Source organism: Peromyscus eremicus, chromosome 19 (genome assembly GCF_949786415.1).
Source record: "Peromyscus eremicus chromosome 19, PerEre_H2_v1, whole genome shotgun sequence".
In the NCBI taxonomy this organism is placed as follows: domain Eukaryota; kingdom Metazoa; phylum Chordata; class Mammalia; order Rodentia; family Cricetidae; genus Peromyscus; species Peromyscus eremicus.
In genome coordinates this window covers 3,525,353-3,538,787 of record NC_081435.1, presented here as the reverse complement: position 1 = coordinate 3,538,787, position 13,435 = coordinate 3,525,353, and the positions used below count along the sequence as shown (strand labels likewise).

Below are 13,435 nucleotides of genomic sequence, written 5' to 3'. Positions count from 1 at the left end.
GTCACTCCTTGTCTTGAGACGCTGCAGAAGCTGTCCATTATGTCTGGGAACCACAGCTTTCTCTTCGCGCCTCTCGGACGTCTGGCTGTGTGCGAGCTGTCCCCCTGTCTCTTGTCCTCCACCTTGTTCCCCCTCGGGGCCTTCGAGTTAGCTGTCCCCTGTGTCTTCACAAGGTCCTTCTCGGGCTGACCATCCTGGCCTCAGAGAGCTTATCCCGGAACACTGTCTCACCTTCTACCTGAAGTCATTAATTATATTAGCATACCATGGCGTATTACCGTTATGTCTCTTTTACTACGAATTTATTGCTATCTCCTGTGTTGTTCATTGCTAAATCACCAGTGCCTTAAAATAGTGATTGGCACATAACAGAATTTCACGAGAAGAAATAGAAACAAGTATGGCCGATATATACCAGGTGTTTGGTATTTTTAAAAGAATTAAACTGTTAACCAGAAGGTAACAAGTTAATATAAAGCTTAAACAAATTGACTATGAGATAGTAAGTTTGTATTGTTTTAAACTGGTAAGCTTGTCATAATTTGTTATTCAGTCAGAAAACGAATACAGTCATTTAAGGCCAGAAAACCTGACTGGTCACAGAACCAGTACATAGTGTTCTTAGGAGAATCAAGTTTTCTGACTTAAAAGTAAAAGGAGGCCTTAAAAAATTGAGAGGGTGACTTCTGGCAGGTGATTTTATTTTTATTTTTGTTGGTGGGGAGGAGTTTTTGGAAGTACAAAGGAGTATTGTATGGTACAATTATAATGAATTTTTTTTTGTGTGTGTGTAGTTGACATAGTGGCTTTTTCCCCTTGTATTTTACACAGATCAGAAACCTCTTGACCTTGCCCATGGTGCTGAAATGAAGCATATTCTTGTTGGTAATAAGGTGTGTATTGGTGAACTAAATTCAATCAGTAAGTTTTAGGGGAAGAAATTGAATGAATGCTTAAATTCTGTAGATGCATCTTTAATAATACGTGTTTCCAGCAGGTCCTCTACAAAGCACTGAAACGGTATGAAGGTCCTCTCTGGAAGGTAGGATGGGATGGCTTTAAGTAGGAAGCTGGAAGGATTCTTAATGTTTTCAGTGATTTCAGACATACAGCATGTCCCTGACTGACCATGGTCTGTTTCATACTTAGGGTGTACTGTTGCTGTGAAGAGACACCATGGCCATGGCAACTCTTATAAAGAAAACGTTTGGTTTTGGTGGCTCAAGTACAGTCTCAGAGGTTCAGTCAATTATGGTCATGGTGGGGGGCATGATGGCATGCAGACAGAGGTGGTGCTGGAGCTTCTAGAAGGTGCTGTACACCTTCTAGGCAACAGGAAATCAACTGAGTCACACTGTGTGGTATCCTAAGTATATGAAGCTTCAAAGCCTCCCTCCCACAGTGACACACTTCCTCCAACAAAGCCACACCTCCTAATAGTGCTACTCCCTGTGAGATTATGGGATTATGGGGTCCAATTACATTCAAACTACCACAGTCTGACTTAAGAGTTTCTGACTTTTTAGTGCCATTAAAAGGCCGGGCATTTGGTGGCAACCATACTCTGATTTGTAATTTTGATCTTTTCTCGGCCTGGTAGTGAACTGTGTTACTGGGCAGTGGTGATAAGCTGCAGTTCCCAGTGAGCCATGTGGCCATGAGAGCAGCAACCAAGATTGCACAGTATGTGTCGCCATCACAACATGTTGTATGGTTTTATCGCCCTGAAGTGGTGTGCATTGGCAGGCACGCGCAGGCTCAGAAAGCTCTGCACTCTGAGCTAGGCACTTGCGTTATAGTATTTTCAAGTCAGGATGGATTAGCTGGGCTGTTCCCATCATAAGTTGAGGAGGATCTCTGTAGATGACCAAGACCTTGTATTGTAAGCGACTTTTATACTCTCCTTGCATTTCAAGAGGCTTCCTTTTATTGCATCAACACTTTCTTTAGGCTGATGGTCTGTACTTTAAAGTGAGTAAGTTTAATAGGGAGGAAGGAGTAGAGGAAAATATTTGTTCTCACTAAGTCATAATTACAATATTGTTTTTTGTTATAAACATCAAATTATGGAGGATTTCACAGAAAATTAGTTCTTGAATTGTCCTAGGAAGGACATCTCCTGGTTGTCAACATATCTGTGTGTTTTAGAACTTAGTTGTTGTTTAGCGTCAGCCATGGTAGCACTTACACTGTGTTTGCGTCTGTAAGCAGTCCCTGTGTATGAAACTGTTGAGTGTAGCTATATTATACATAATGAATGTAGGTTAATTCTCTTCTTTAGACATTCATTCACAACTTTGAGGAAATTGTATTCAAAGCCCAGAAATAGCCCTGACCAGAACTGTCAGAGCCGTGAATTGTGACCTTCCCAGTGTGGCATTTGTGTGTCACCTGTGGTGAGGGGCGTGTTCTCATCGTTGCATTTAGTACCTCAGCTCAGTTTTATTACTGTTTATTGTTCCGTCTTGTCTAGGTGAAAGACTCACATACGTCTATTTGAGCTTAATTCTTTTTGTCACTTACGTATTTGAATCCAGATGCATCAACATGGAAAATCTTTGTCATTTTTCTGTAGAGTTCAAGATTTTTTGGCTGGAAGTTATTCTGGGTAGTGTTAGAACATGGAGTCCTTTCCTGGTATAGGAAACAGTAAGTATTATTCTTATATTTAATACATTTCAGAATATAAACTTTAAAATACTAAAAGTTTTCACTTAGCTCTTTTGCTTGGTCTTAATTTTTGTTTTGAAGGCCTGATGCAGTCCGGAATACTTACCGCCAGGGATGCAAACACCTGACTCAAGCGGTGTGCACGGTAAGATGAGACGCGTGCTTTGTACAGACCGTGAAGTCCATGCCGCAGTGGATTGTCCAATCATTGCAGACTCTGGGGATTCCATGGGATGGATGTACATGTGTTTTTATACTTAAGAGTAAGCAAAGTTCAAGAATCTCTGTTTGCGTAGACACACACACACACACACACACACACACACACACACACACACATCCTGTTTATTTCCACTGTGGCATTAGAAACAGGTGATCCAAAGCATCTAGACAGAGTGGTCAACATTGGAGGTACATGTGTGTCTTTTTCATGGGTAAATCTGGAAGATGGACGTTTCTCTGTGGCTGCAATAAAACTTAAAGCCCGTGTCAAAGTGAGGACTCTTAAGTTCTTTGTACTCACTAACAATTTTATTTTTACTGTCCGGGAGACTGAGATATCTCTATTTACCGATTGGGCTGACCTGGAGCCCAGGCTTACTTAAGTCCAGTAGGGTTGTACCAGTAACATAGCAGCCATCTGCTCTCAAGTGCACATTTCTTGACTCTCCCATGTCAATCCTCTTGGGATCAGCAGGACTCCCTTCTGGAAGGTTACAGGCTGGGTTAATTGGCCCATCAATTCAGAGCACCCTTGTGGCCAGTCGGATCCGTTCATCCTGATCGATGGGCCTGTGAAGAGCTAGGAGGCTAGTCACCTGGCCTTTGTTTTCCTGCTGGTGCCTTCCTGCATGCCCCCTTCTCTTCCTGCTCTTGACTCTCCTACTCCACACTCAAGGTTTCACTCTATTGGGCCTTTTCATTACTTCATTTTTCACAAAACAAACCTGTCAGTGTCTCCCCCTCACTCTTAACACTTGTGTCTTCAGCTTCTGTGGAATTGATTAGGTCCTGTTGTGTTTGACTCTGCCTGTTCTAGAACTTTAATTTCTAATGCAATGGTCTGCTTCCGGCTTCATCTGTGAACCGTATCAGCACAAGCTAAAGAGACTTACTGAATAGTCACACTTAAATAAGTCAAGCTATGTTCAATTTCTAGTTTCCTAGGGAGAATGCCTAGGTTGATTGAGATCTCTTATATAGGTATTCCTACCCTTAATATCAATGAAATATGTATAGTATAGAACTTAACATTAACTATCTTAAATTACATGGTTCCGTGGCATTAAGTATAATGCATCACTCTGCTATTTTGAATAGCACCTAGCCACAGAAGTCTTTTCATGTTCCCAAACAGATGCATACAGACCCCCACACCCTCAGCTATTGGTACCCATTGTTCTTCTTTCTGTCTCAGTGAACTTGACCACTCCAGGTACCATGTATAAGTGGAATCATGTGTTTGTCCTTTTGTGATAGGCCTTTTCTACTTAGCACAGTGTCCTCCAGATTCATCCATGTGTGACATGTTGGCAGAATTTCCTTCTTTTATTTTTGAATGAAAAATTGTAATTGTGCTGGGTAGTAGTGGCACATGCCTTTAATCCCAGCACTCAGGAGGCAGAGGCAGGAAGAGCTCTGTGAGTTTGAGGTCAGCCTGGTCTACAAAGTGAGATCCAGGGCAGCCAGAGCTGTTACGCAGAGAAACCCTGTCCCAGAGAACAAAATAAAACAAACTATTGTAATTGTAGGAAAAGCATACCATGTAATTTACTGTTTGAACTGTTGTCAGTTTGTGGTTCTGTAGGTTTAACTGTGTTCAGTTTGCTGGGAAACAGTCCTCAAGAACAACTTTCTTTCATGACTAGACTGCTTACTTTGTATTTCTCATTTTCTGTCTCTGCAGATACTGTTAAGCACCATCCTGCTTGCTGTTTCTGTGAGCTTAACTGTTTTATGTGCTTCATAGAGGAGAATCACACACGTTTGTCTCTTGGTGATTAGCCCATTCCACTTAGCATAACACCTCAAGATTCATCCATGTGGTAGCATATAATCAGATTTCCTTTTCAAAGAATCATATTCCTCTGTACACATATACCACATTTTCCTTATTGGTTATTCATCTGTCAGTAGATGTTTAGTTCTTTAAATTTCTTCACTACTGTGAACAGTGATGTAATGAATATGGGTAGAAATTGCTTTGAGAATACATACCTAAAAATAGACCTGCTGGTTTACATGGTGCTTGTAGGTTTAGTACTGGAGGAGCCCCTCTACCAGAATAGCTTGGCCCTTTACTTTCCTGCCAGTAATGCTGGAGGGACTCACGACTCGCCAAGGCTGCCTGCTGGCATTTTGGACCGAGTCCGTTGTGGTGGGTGCACTGTGGTGCCGGGTTACAGCTGGGCTATGCCTTCCCCGTTTAGCGGTGTTTGGCATCATTTTAGGTGCTTTTTCATCATCTGTGAACAATTTTTGGAGGAATGTCTACTGAAGTCCTTTGCCCAGTGTCCAGTTCAGTTCAGTTTTTGGTTTGCTGTCCTAGGTGTTCTTTATGTATTCTGGATATTCTTACACATAACAATCTGATGTTTTCTCCCTGCTGAATGGTCTTTTATTTGGATGGTAGTGTTCCCGGATATACAGAGGATTTAGATTTTGACAAATTAATTTACTTGTTTACCTTGATCACTTCTGCAGTGGTCCATTGTCTAGGACAGCATTTCAGGTACATTGTCGTACAGTTTCCATCCCTTGTATTTTCTTTCATCAATTTCATAGTTCGACTTTTGACATTTTGAGCTGATCTACTTAGAGTTACTTTTTGTGCATGCTAAAGGTACAGTTCAGCCCCCTTCTTGTGCCTGTGGATATCCAGTTGTGTTTACACCATGTTTTGAAGTCCCGCTCCCCCAGTGGTCTTGGCATGCTTTTTTGAAATCACCTGACTATGCATGAGGTCTGTCTTACTCCTTTGGCTCATGTGCCTGCTGGTATTACACAGTTTTCTTTCCTGGGCTTTGTAGTGTGTTTTCAGCTGAGGGAGTTTGGGGCTCAAACCTTTTTCATTATTTACAAGATTGTTCTGGCTGTTTGTGGGGTGTTGAACCCGTGCGGATTTTATGCGGACAGCTCATGTATTTGTGTGTCTGGCTGTTTGTGGGGTGTTGAACCCGTGCGGATTTTATGGGGACAGCTCATGTATTTGTGTGTCTGGCTGTTTGTGGGGTGTTGAACCCGTGCGGATTTTATGGGGACAGCTCATGTATTTTGTGTGCGGTCACTTGTTTGTTTCCTCCACAGTATTTTCTGATTTTCTTTGATTCCTATGTGCTACATGCCCTTCGTTTGGCTTCTTCAGTCTCTTTTCCCCTTCTGCAGGGTTCCCTGAACCTTGGCCGTGCTGGTTAGGGGCTGATGGTAGTGGTGGTGATGACACAGATGTTTTCTTTATGGCTGAACTGTCACTTACTCTCATCACTTTGACCATTTATGAGCCTCCGCAGTTACAGATGCCCTCTGCAAGAAGGAAACTTTTTTTTTTTCCAGAGCTGGTGGCCACAGTGGTCTCTGAGAATAAACACGATAGTTTAGGAAGTAATTTGATGGGCACATCGTGTCCTTTTAGCAAAATGAAAGCATTATCTTCTCTATTAGGGCCTATGGAATCCCCAGCCATTATTTTCTCCCTGTGTTCCGAGTGCCAGATGAGAATTCCCTCTGGTGGATCAGGTCTAAGCTGCAGGCAGAGGGTAGTTCGTTATCCCTGTAACAGGTGTCCGACTGCTGTACCTGTGGGAACATCTTGTCTGACCTGTCAGGAGTGCTGCACACGAGCTCTGCCGACTTCCCCAGTGGCCTCACATCACCTGCATTCAGCGTTGTGAGTGCGACCCAACAGGGGCATGCTTCATGGGCTCAGGCTGCTCTCCAACTCACCTTCCAAGTGCTGGGGTGACAGGCATAAAAATAAAAATAAAAATAAAACAAACAAACGAAAATCCAAACTTGAGTTTCTTGCATTGAATTTGGTTTCTCATAGTTTGATGTGATTTTGTTGGGTATGGGGATTGAACCTAGGACCTTGTGCATACTGTCATAGTTTCTTAAGAGAGAAACTTAAAGTAGTGAGATGTGTCTTCTTTATAACAGAGCCATTAAAGTGTACTTTACTATTTGTAGCTGTTTTTATTTCACCCTACTAGCTTTGGTGGATTTTTTCATTATCATCTAAAAGACTTTCTCATTTCTGTTGTGACTTCTGCTTAGAGCCAGGAAATCTTAACAATTAGAAGTGTGATGTTTAACCCCCAAATAATTGGGCTTTTTTGGTTATCTTGTTCTTGATTAATAATTGTATGATTTCTGTTTTATCAGACATACTGAGCTTGTTCAATAGCTTTACTTATGGACTATAGTAGTAGTGCATGTGTACCTGATGCCATCAAGGTAGATGGCTCTGCAGTTAAAACCATTTGTTGCTTTATCAGCCTTTCAGATTGTTCAACTGCGTGCTGTTACACTGTGATAACATGTTACATTTTGTGATGGATAATTTCCGGGACTTTGTTTTCCAGTGAGTGAACATTGTTTTCTGACTTCTTTGTGTCCAGGTGAAACCCACAGATAGCTGCCTCTTCTCTGTCAGGTGCTTTGATGACACGGTTCATGGCTTCAGGGTTCCTAAGAACAGCCTTCAGCAGTCAAGAGAGGTAATCTTGTGCATTGACTCATTTATCTTTCCCAGAACTGAGACTATGTCCTCAATATTACCATCTAATCTTGTTGACTAATTGAAGATGTGTTTCTTTATTGTGAGTGTGAGGCCAGTGAGGTGGCTCGGTGGGTGGAGACACTGGCCGCCACACCTGATGCTGTCACTTTCCTCTCCAGGACCCACACAGACTTACCAATAAGTACATACATATAACTTAAAACTTTCAAAGTGAGTAAGATTTACTTGTTTATTGATGTGTGTGCGTATGTGTGTTTGTGCATGAGTACAGCTGTGTGTGTAGAGGTCACAGGACAACTTTTGGGAGTCGGTTCTTACCTTCCGTCTTGATGAATCGGGTTATTTGTTCCTCTGCCGCTCTGTGTACTCCAGGCTAGCTGACTTGCGGGCTTCTGGGTGGTTCTCCTGTCTCTCTCCCCATCTCACTGTTGGAGTGCTGGGATTACAGATGTGAGCTGCCACATCCAGCCGGGTTCCAGGAATCTCACGCAAGTCATCCAGCTTGTGTAGCGTGCACATTACCAGTCCCTACTCGGTTTAAAGTAGAGTTTTTGATCTATTTCTTGTTTTGTTCTTACTTTGTATCTACACGGTCATATATGTGTGTGCATGTGGGGCCAGAGGACAACTGGGGTGTTGTTCCCCAGGAGCTGGCCACCGTCTTTTGGCAAGAGGATTTCCTACTGACCTGGAAACCTGGTGCTTGCCCAGTAGGTGAGACAAGCCAGGATCCCCAGGGTGCCCCTGTCTTGTGCCTGTCTGGCTTTAGACGTTCAATTCAGGCCCTCATGCTGGTCCAGCATTGTGTTGGCTCCCCAGGCCCGATGACACTTTTTACTGCGAGTATTCATATGAAGCTTTTAAAGTTTGGTACAGAAGTTTAGTTGTTAACAACTAAAATAAGTAGATATTTTCTGTTATAATTTTTCATTTTGGCTCATACTGACTTTGGGGAAAAAAGACTAAATAATTGTTTAAAAGTATATACCTTAATTTATAAGAAAACTACAGCATGGAAAAATTGCCCAAGAATGTGCAGTTTGGGTGACAGAGAATATAGGATGTAATCCAGTTGTTGGGAGGCTAACTGCAGTATAGGCTAAGTCTACTCCACTCTCCCCCAATTCCTCCCACATCCTCCTCACTTCCCTTCCTGCCCAACTTTACAGAGTCAGTCTCTCTCTCTATCTCTGTCTCTCTGTCTCTGTCTCTCTGTCTCTGTCTCTCTCTGTCTCTCTCTGTCTCTCTGTCTCTCTCTCTCTCTCTGTCTCTCTCTCTGTCTCTCTCTCTCTGTCTCTCTCTCTGTCTCTCTCTCTGTCTCTCTCTCTCTGTCTCTGTCTCTGTCTCTCTCTCTCTCTCTCGTCTAGGCTGTTTCAAATCTCTGGCTATTATGAAAGAGCAGCAACGAACATGGATGAGCAAGTGTTTCTGTAGTAGGATGTAGACTAAGAGTGGTATAGCTGGACCTTGAGGTAGATCTAGTCCCAGTTTATACACCAGCAATGAATAAGCGTCCCCCTTTCTCCATATCCTCACTAGCGTGAGGTGTCTTTTGTTTTATTGATCTTAACCATTCTGACAGGTGTCAGATGGAGTCTCAAGGTAGTTTTTGTTTGCATTTCCCTGATGACTAACGATGTTGAACATTTCTCTAAGTGTTTCTTGGCCATTTCTGTTTCATCCTTTGAGAACTCTTCTTAGTTCTGTAAAACCCAGTTTTAAGAATGGGTTGTTTTCTTCCTTCCTTCCTTTTTTCTTTTCATTTATTTTTTGTTTTTTTTTGAGACAGCGTTTCTCTGTGTAAAAGCCCTGGCTATCCTGGAACTTGCTTTGTAGTCCAGGCTGGCCTTGAGCTCACAGAGATCCACTCGCCTCTGCCACCTGAGTGATAGGATTAAGGTGTGTGTCATTATGCCCAGCAGTTATTTGTTGTCTTGATTTTTGAGGGTTTTTTCTTTCTTTTTCTCTCTCTTTTCTTTTTTCTTTTTTAGTTCTTTGTATATTTTAGATGTCAACCCCCTCTCAGATGTATAATTTGTAAAGTTTTGTTTTTCCTTTCTGTATGTTGTTGCTTTGCCCAAATGATGTAGTCCTTTGCCATTCAGAAGCTTTTCAGCTTCATGAGGGCCCATGTATTAATTGTTGACCTTAGTGTCTGTGCTATTGATGTCCTGTTTGGAGAGTCTTCCTTGTGTCAGTGAGTTTACACTTATTCCTTACTTCCTCTTTTATTATATTCAGGATATCTGGTCTTGTCCTTGATCCATTTGGAGTTGAGTTTTGTGCAGGATGCTAAATATGGATCTATTTGTATTCTACATGCAGCTATCCAGTGTGACCAGCACCATGTGGTGAAGATGCTGTCTTGTCTCCAGTGTGTGTTTTTTGACTTTGTCAAAATTCAGGTTTACACAGGGGTGGACGTCCATCTGCATTTTCAGTTCAGGTCGATTGGTCAGTGTGCCTGTTTTTATGCCCATACCATGCTGTTTTCACTACTGTAGCTCTATAGTGAAACCTCCAGCAGTTCCTTGGTTAGTCACTGTTGTTTTAGCTATTCTGGTGTGTGTGTGTGTGTGTGTGTGTGTGTGTGTGTGTGTGTGTGTGTGTGTTTCAATTTGAAGTTGAACATTGTTTTCCCGTCTGTGAGGCACTGTATTGTAATTCTCTCGAATCTGTAGATCACTTTTGGGAGGATGGCCATTTTCACAACTTTAACCTCCTGAACCATGAGCACGGGAGATCTTTCTGTCTTCTGGCGTCTTCTTCAGTGTCTTAAAGTTAAGTAGATGTTGGCTGTGGGCTTGCTACAAATCACCTCCATTATGTGAAGTGTGTCTCTTGTATTCCCTAGTCTCTCTAGGACTTTCATCATGAAAGAATATTGGATTTGTCAAAGGCATTTCTGTATCTAATGAGATGATCATGTAATTTTTGTCTTTCTGTTTATTTGGTAGATTGCATTTATTGATTTATGTATGTTGAACCATCCCTTCATCTCTGGGGAGATCAACTTGATCATGGTGGATAATCTTTCTGATGTGTTCTTATATTCAGTTTTTAAGTATTTTGTTGAGAATTATTTGCATCTGTGTTCATAAGGAAATTTAATCTGTAATTTTCTTCTTAGTTGTCTTAGTATGGTTTTGGTGTCATGGTAATAGTGGCCTTGTAAAACCAATTGGGAAATGCTTTCAGTTTCTATTTTGTAGAATAATTTGAGGAATATTGATGTTAGTTATTTTTTGAAGGTCTGATAGAATTCTGTGCTGAATCCATCTTGCTCTGGACTTGGTATTAATCCAGAGACTTTTAATTACTTATATTTCATTAGAGGTCATCAGTCTGCTAAGTTGTTTATATCAAGAAATTAATCCATTTCTTTTAAGTTTTCTAGTTTGATGGAGTACAGATTTTAATTTTAATTTAATTTTTTATTGAAAATAGATTTTTTTCATATAATATATTCTTTTTTTTTTTTTTTTTTTTTTTTTTTTTTGGTTTTTCGAGACAGGGTTTCTCTGTGTAGCTTTGTGCCTTTCCTGGAACTCACTTGGTAGCCCAGGCTGGCCTCGAACTCACAGAGATCCGCCTGGCTCTGCCTCCCGAGTGCTGGGATTAAAGGCGTGCGCCACCACCGCCCGGCTTATATAATATATTCTGATATCAGTTTCCTCTCCCCTAACTCCTCCCTGATTCTCCAGACTCCCTGCAAACCTAAATCTATGCCCTTTCTATTAGAATCATTAGAATACAAACAGGCATCTAAAAAAAAAATAAAATAATATAAAATAAACAAACTGGAATAGGATGAAGCAAATAAACTACCAGGAGAAAAGGCATAAGAAAACATGTAGATGCCGAGAAACACACATTTGCATACAAAGAAATCCCACAAAAACACAACTCTGGAAAACCATAATATATGTTCAAAAGACCTATACAGAAAAGGTGGAAGGAAGGAAGGAAAGAAGGAAGGAGCGGGGGAGGAAGAAAATTTAAAAAGAAGTGTTCAGACAAAGCATTATGAGACAAGGAACCTCCAAAAATGCCATTGAGTTCATTTCATGTCGGCTGTCTATTCCTGGGCCTGGGGTCTACCCAGTGAGACTCCATTGTGGTGGTATTGTGTTCCCCCAAATATTGTGCACCCTAATAAACTTATCTGGGGTTAGAGAACAGAACAGCCACAATATTAAACATAGAGGTTAGGCAGTGGTAGCACAGCCTTTAATCCTAGCATTCCAGAGGCAGAGATCTGCCTGAAACTCTGTGAGTTCAAGGTCACACTGGAAACAGCCAGGCGTGGTAACAAGAACCTTTAATCCTAGGAAGTGATGGCAGAAAGCAGAAAGGTATATAAGGCATGAGGACCAGGAACTAGAGCTGGTTAAGCTTTTAGGCTTCTAGCAGCAGTTCAGCTGAGATCCATTTGGGTGAGGACTCAGAGGCTTCCAGTCTGAGGAAAACAGGATCAGCTGAGGAATTGGCAAGGTGAGGTGGCTGTGGCTTGTTCTGCTTCTCTGATCTTCCAGCATTCACCCCAATACCTTGCTCCAGGTTTATTTTCGTTAATAAGACCTTTTAAAATTTGTGTTACACTCCATTGGAGAAAACTTTGTGAGCAGTTATCAGTTGGAAATAGCTTCTGAGTTCGGGATGGGGTCTTGTGTCTACTTCCCCTCTCAGCTCTGGGACCCCGTCTGGTTTAGACCGCTGCAAGAACTGTGCATGCTGACAGTCTCTGTGAGTTCATATGTGTGTCCATCCTGCTGTGTTTAGAAGGCCTGTTTCCTTGGTATCCTCCATCCTCTCTGGCTCTTACAGTGTGTTTGCCTCTTCCTCTATAGTTTTCCTGAGCTTTGAGGGGACGGATTTGATGGAGAATTCCCATTTAGGACTGAGTGTTCCAAAGTCTCTCACTCTGCACTTTGGTCTGTTGTGGGTCTATTTTTGTTCCCGTTTACTGCAGGAGGAAGCTTCACTGACAATGGCTGAGTAAGGCACTGCTCTATGAGGACAGCAGAATGTCATTGGAGTCATTGCATTGCTGTGTTCCTTTAACAGAACAGTAGTATTTGAAATGCTCCTGTTTAATTTCAGGTTCTTGGGCATCCAAGCAGTGTTGGGTATGGGTTTCCCCTCATGGGGTGGGCCTTAAGTCCAGTCAGATGATCGGTTGGTTATGTGCACAAGCTCTGTGCCACTCTTAAGTCCAGTCAGATGATCGGGTGGTTATGTGCACAAGCTCTGTGCCACTCTTAAGTCCAGTCAGATGATCGGTTGGTGATGTGCACAAGCTCTGTGCCACTCTTGCCCCAGTGTCTCTGGCAGGCAGCTCACTGTTGTAGACTGAAGGGTTTTTGGATGGCTTTTGTTTGCCTTTTTCCTCTGGTAATCTGCAGAGTACCTCCCTAACGACTAGACAAGAAGACTAGTCATTAGGGATGGAGGCTCTGTGTATGCACCAGCTCAACTCTCCATGTTCAGTGAGTTGTCTAGATGTTGTCTTCAGCAATAGGCCCTTACCATCAGTTTGTGGAGAACATCCCACAGCCCTGACAACAGCCTGGATGGTTTGGGGGTGTCCATGGGGTTCCTTTGGTAAGAAACTTGATTAAATGTAACCCATTCCCAGAACTGGAAGTTTCATTTGTTGATGAGAGTTTCTTGTTGGAGCTTTGTCTACCCTGCTATTTGCTGATTCCATTTAGATTTCTTCATGTGTATATATATGTTAAGATGTTTCTACTCTGTTAGGTTTTCATACAGCCCCTCAAATGGCTCTTATTTTCAGCTATCCCTTCCTGTATTTCTTCTCTCGCCCCCTCTTTTCTCCCCCTCCCCATTTGATCCTCTTGTTCTACCCCTACCTCCATCCATTAAGCTATCTGTTCAATTTGTCCTTCCTAGGAAGATCCAGCCCCAGGTCCGTTACTCTATACTTAACCTCTGTGGTTATATGTACTGGAGCCTGCTTGTTGAATGAAGACTTAACAGTTACCATCCACATATAAGCGAATATGT

At 42.1% G+C, this 13,435-nt stretch overlaps 1 protein-coding gene across 3 annotated transcripts in view; it reads left to right on the top strand.

Annotated features, from left to right (window-relative positions):
* Positions 1 to 13,435, top strand: part of Osbpl1a (oxysterol binding protein like 1A) — a 191,967-nt gene that overhangs the window by 45,492 nt on the left and 133,040 nt on the right. Inside the window, exons 8-12 of one of the 3 annotated variants that reach the window (XM_059246373.1) lie at positions 832 to 893; positions 998 to 1,042; positions 2,576 to 2,649; positions 2,752 to 2,815; positions 7,287 to 7,385. In XM_059246373.1, the coding sequence (XP_059102356.1) occupies positions 832 to 893; positions 998 to 1,042; positions 2,576 to 2,649; positions 2,752 to 2,815; positions 7,287 to 7,385 (344 nt within the window). Of the gene's footprint in view, positions 1 to 831; positions 894 to 994; positions 1,043 to 2,575; positions 2,650 to 2,751; positions 2,816 to 7,286; positions 7,386 to 13,435 lie in introns of all 3 variants that reach the window. The other 2 variants (XM_059246372.1, XM_059246374.1) reach the window with 2 other exon arrangements.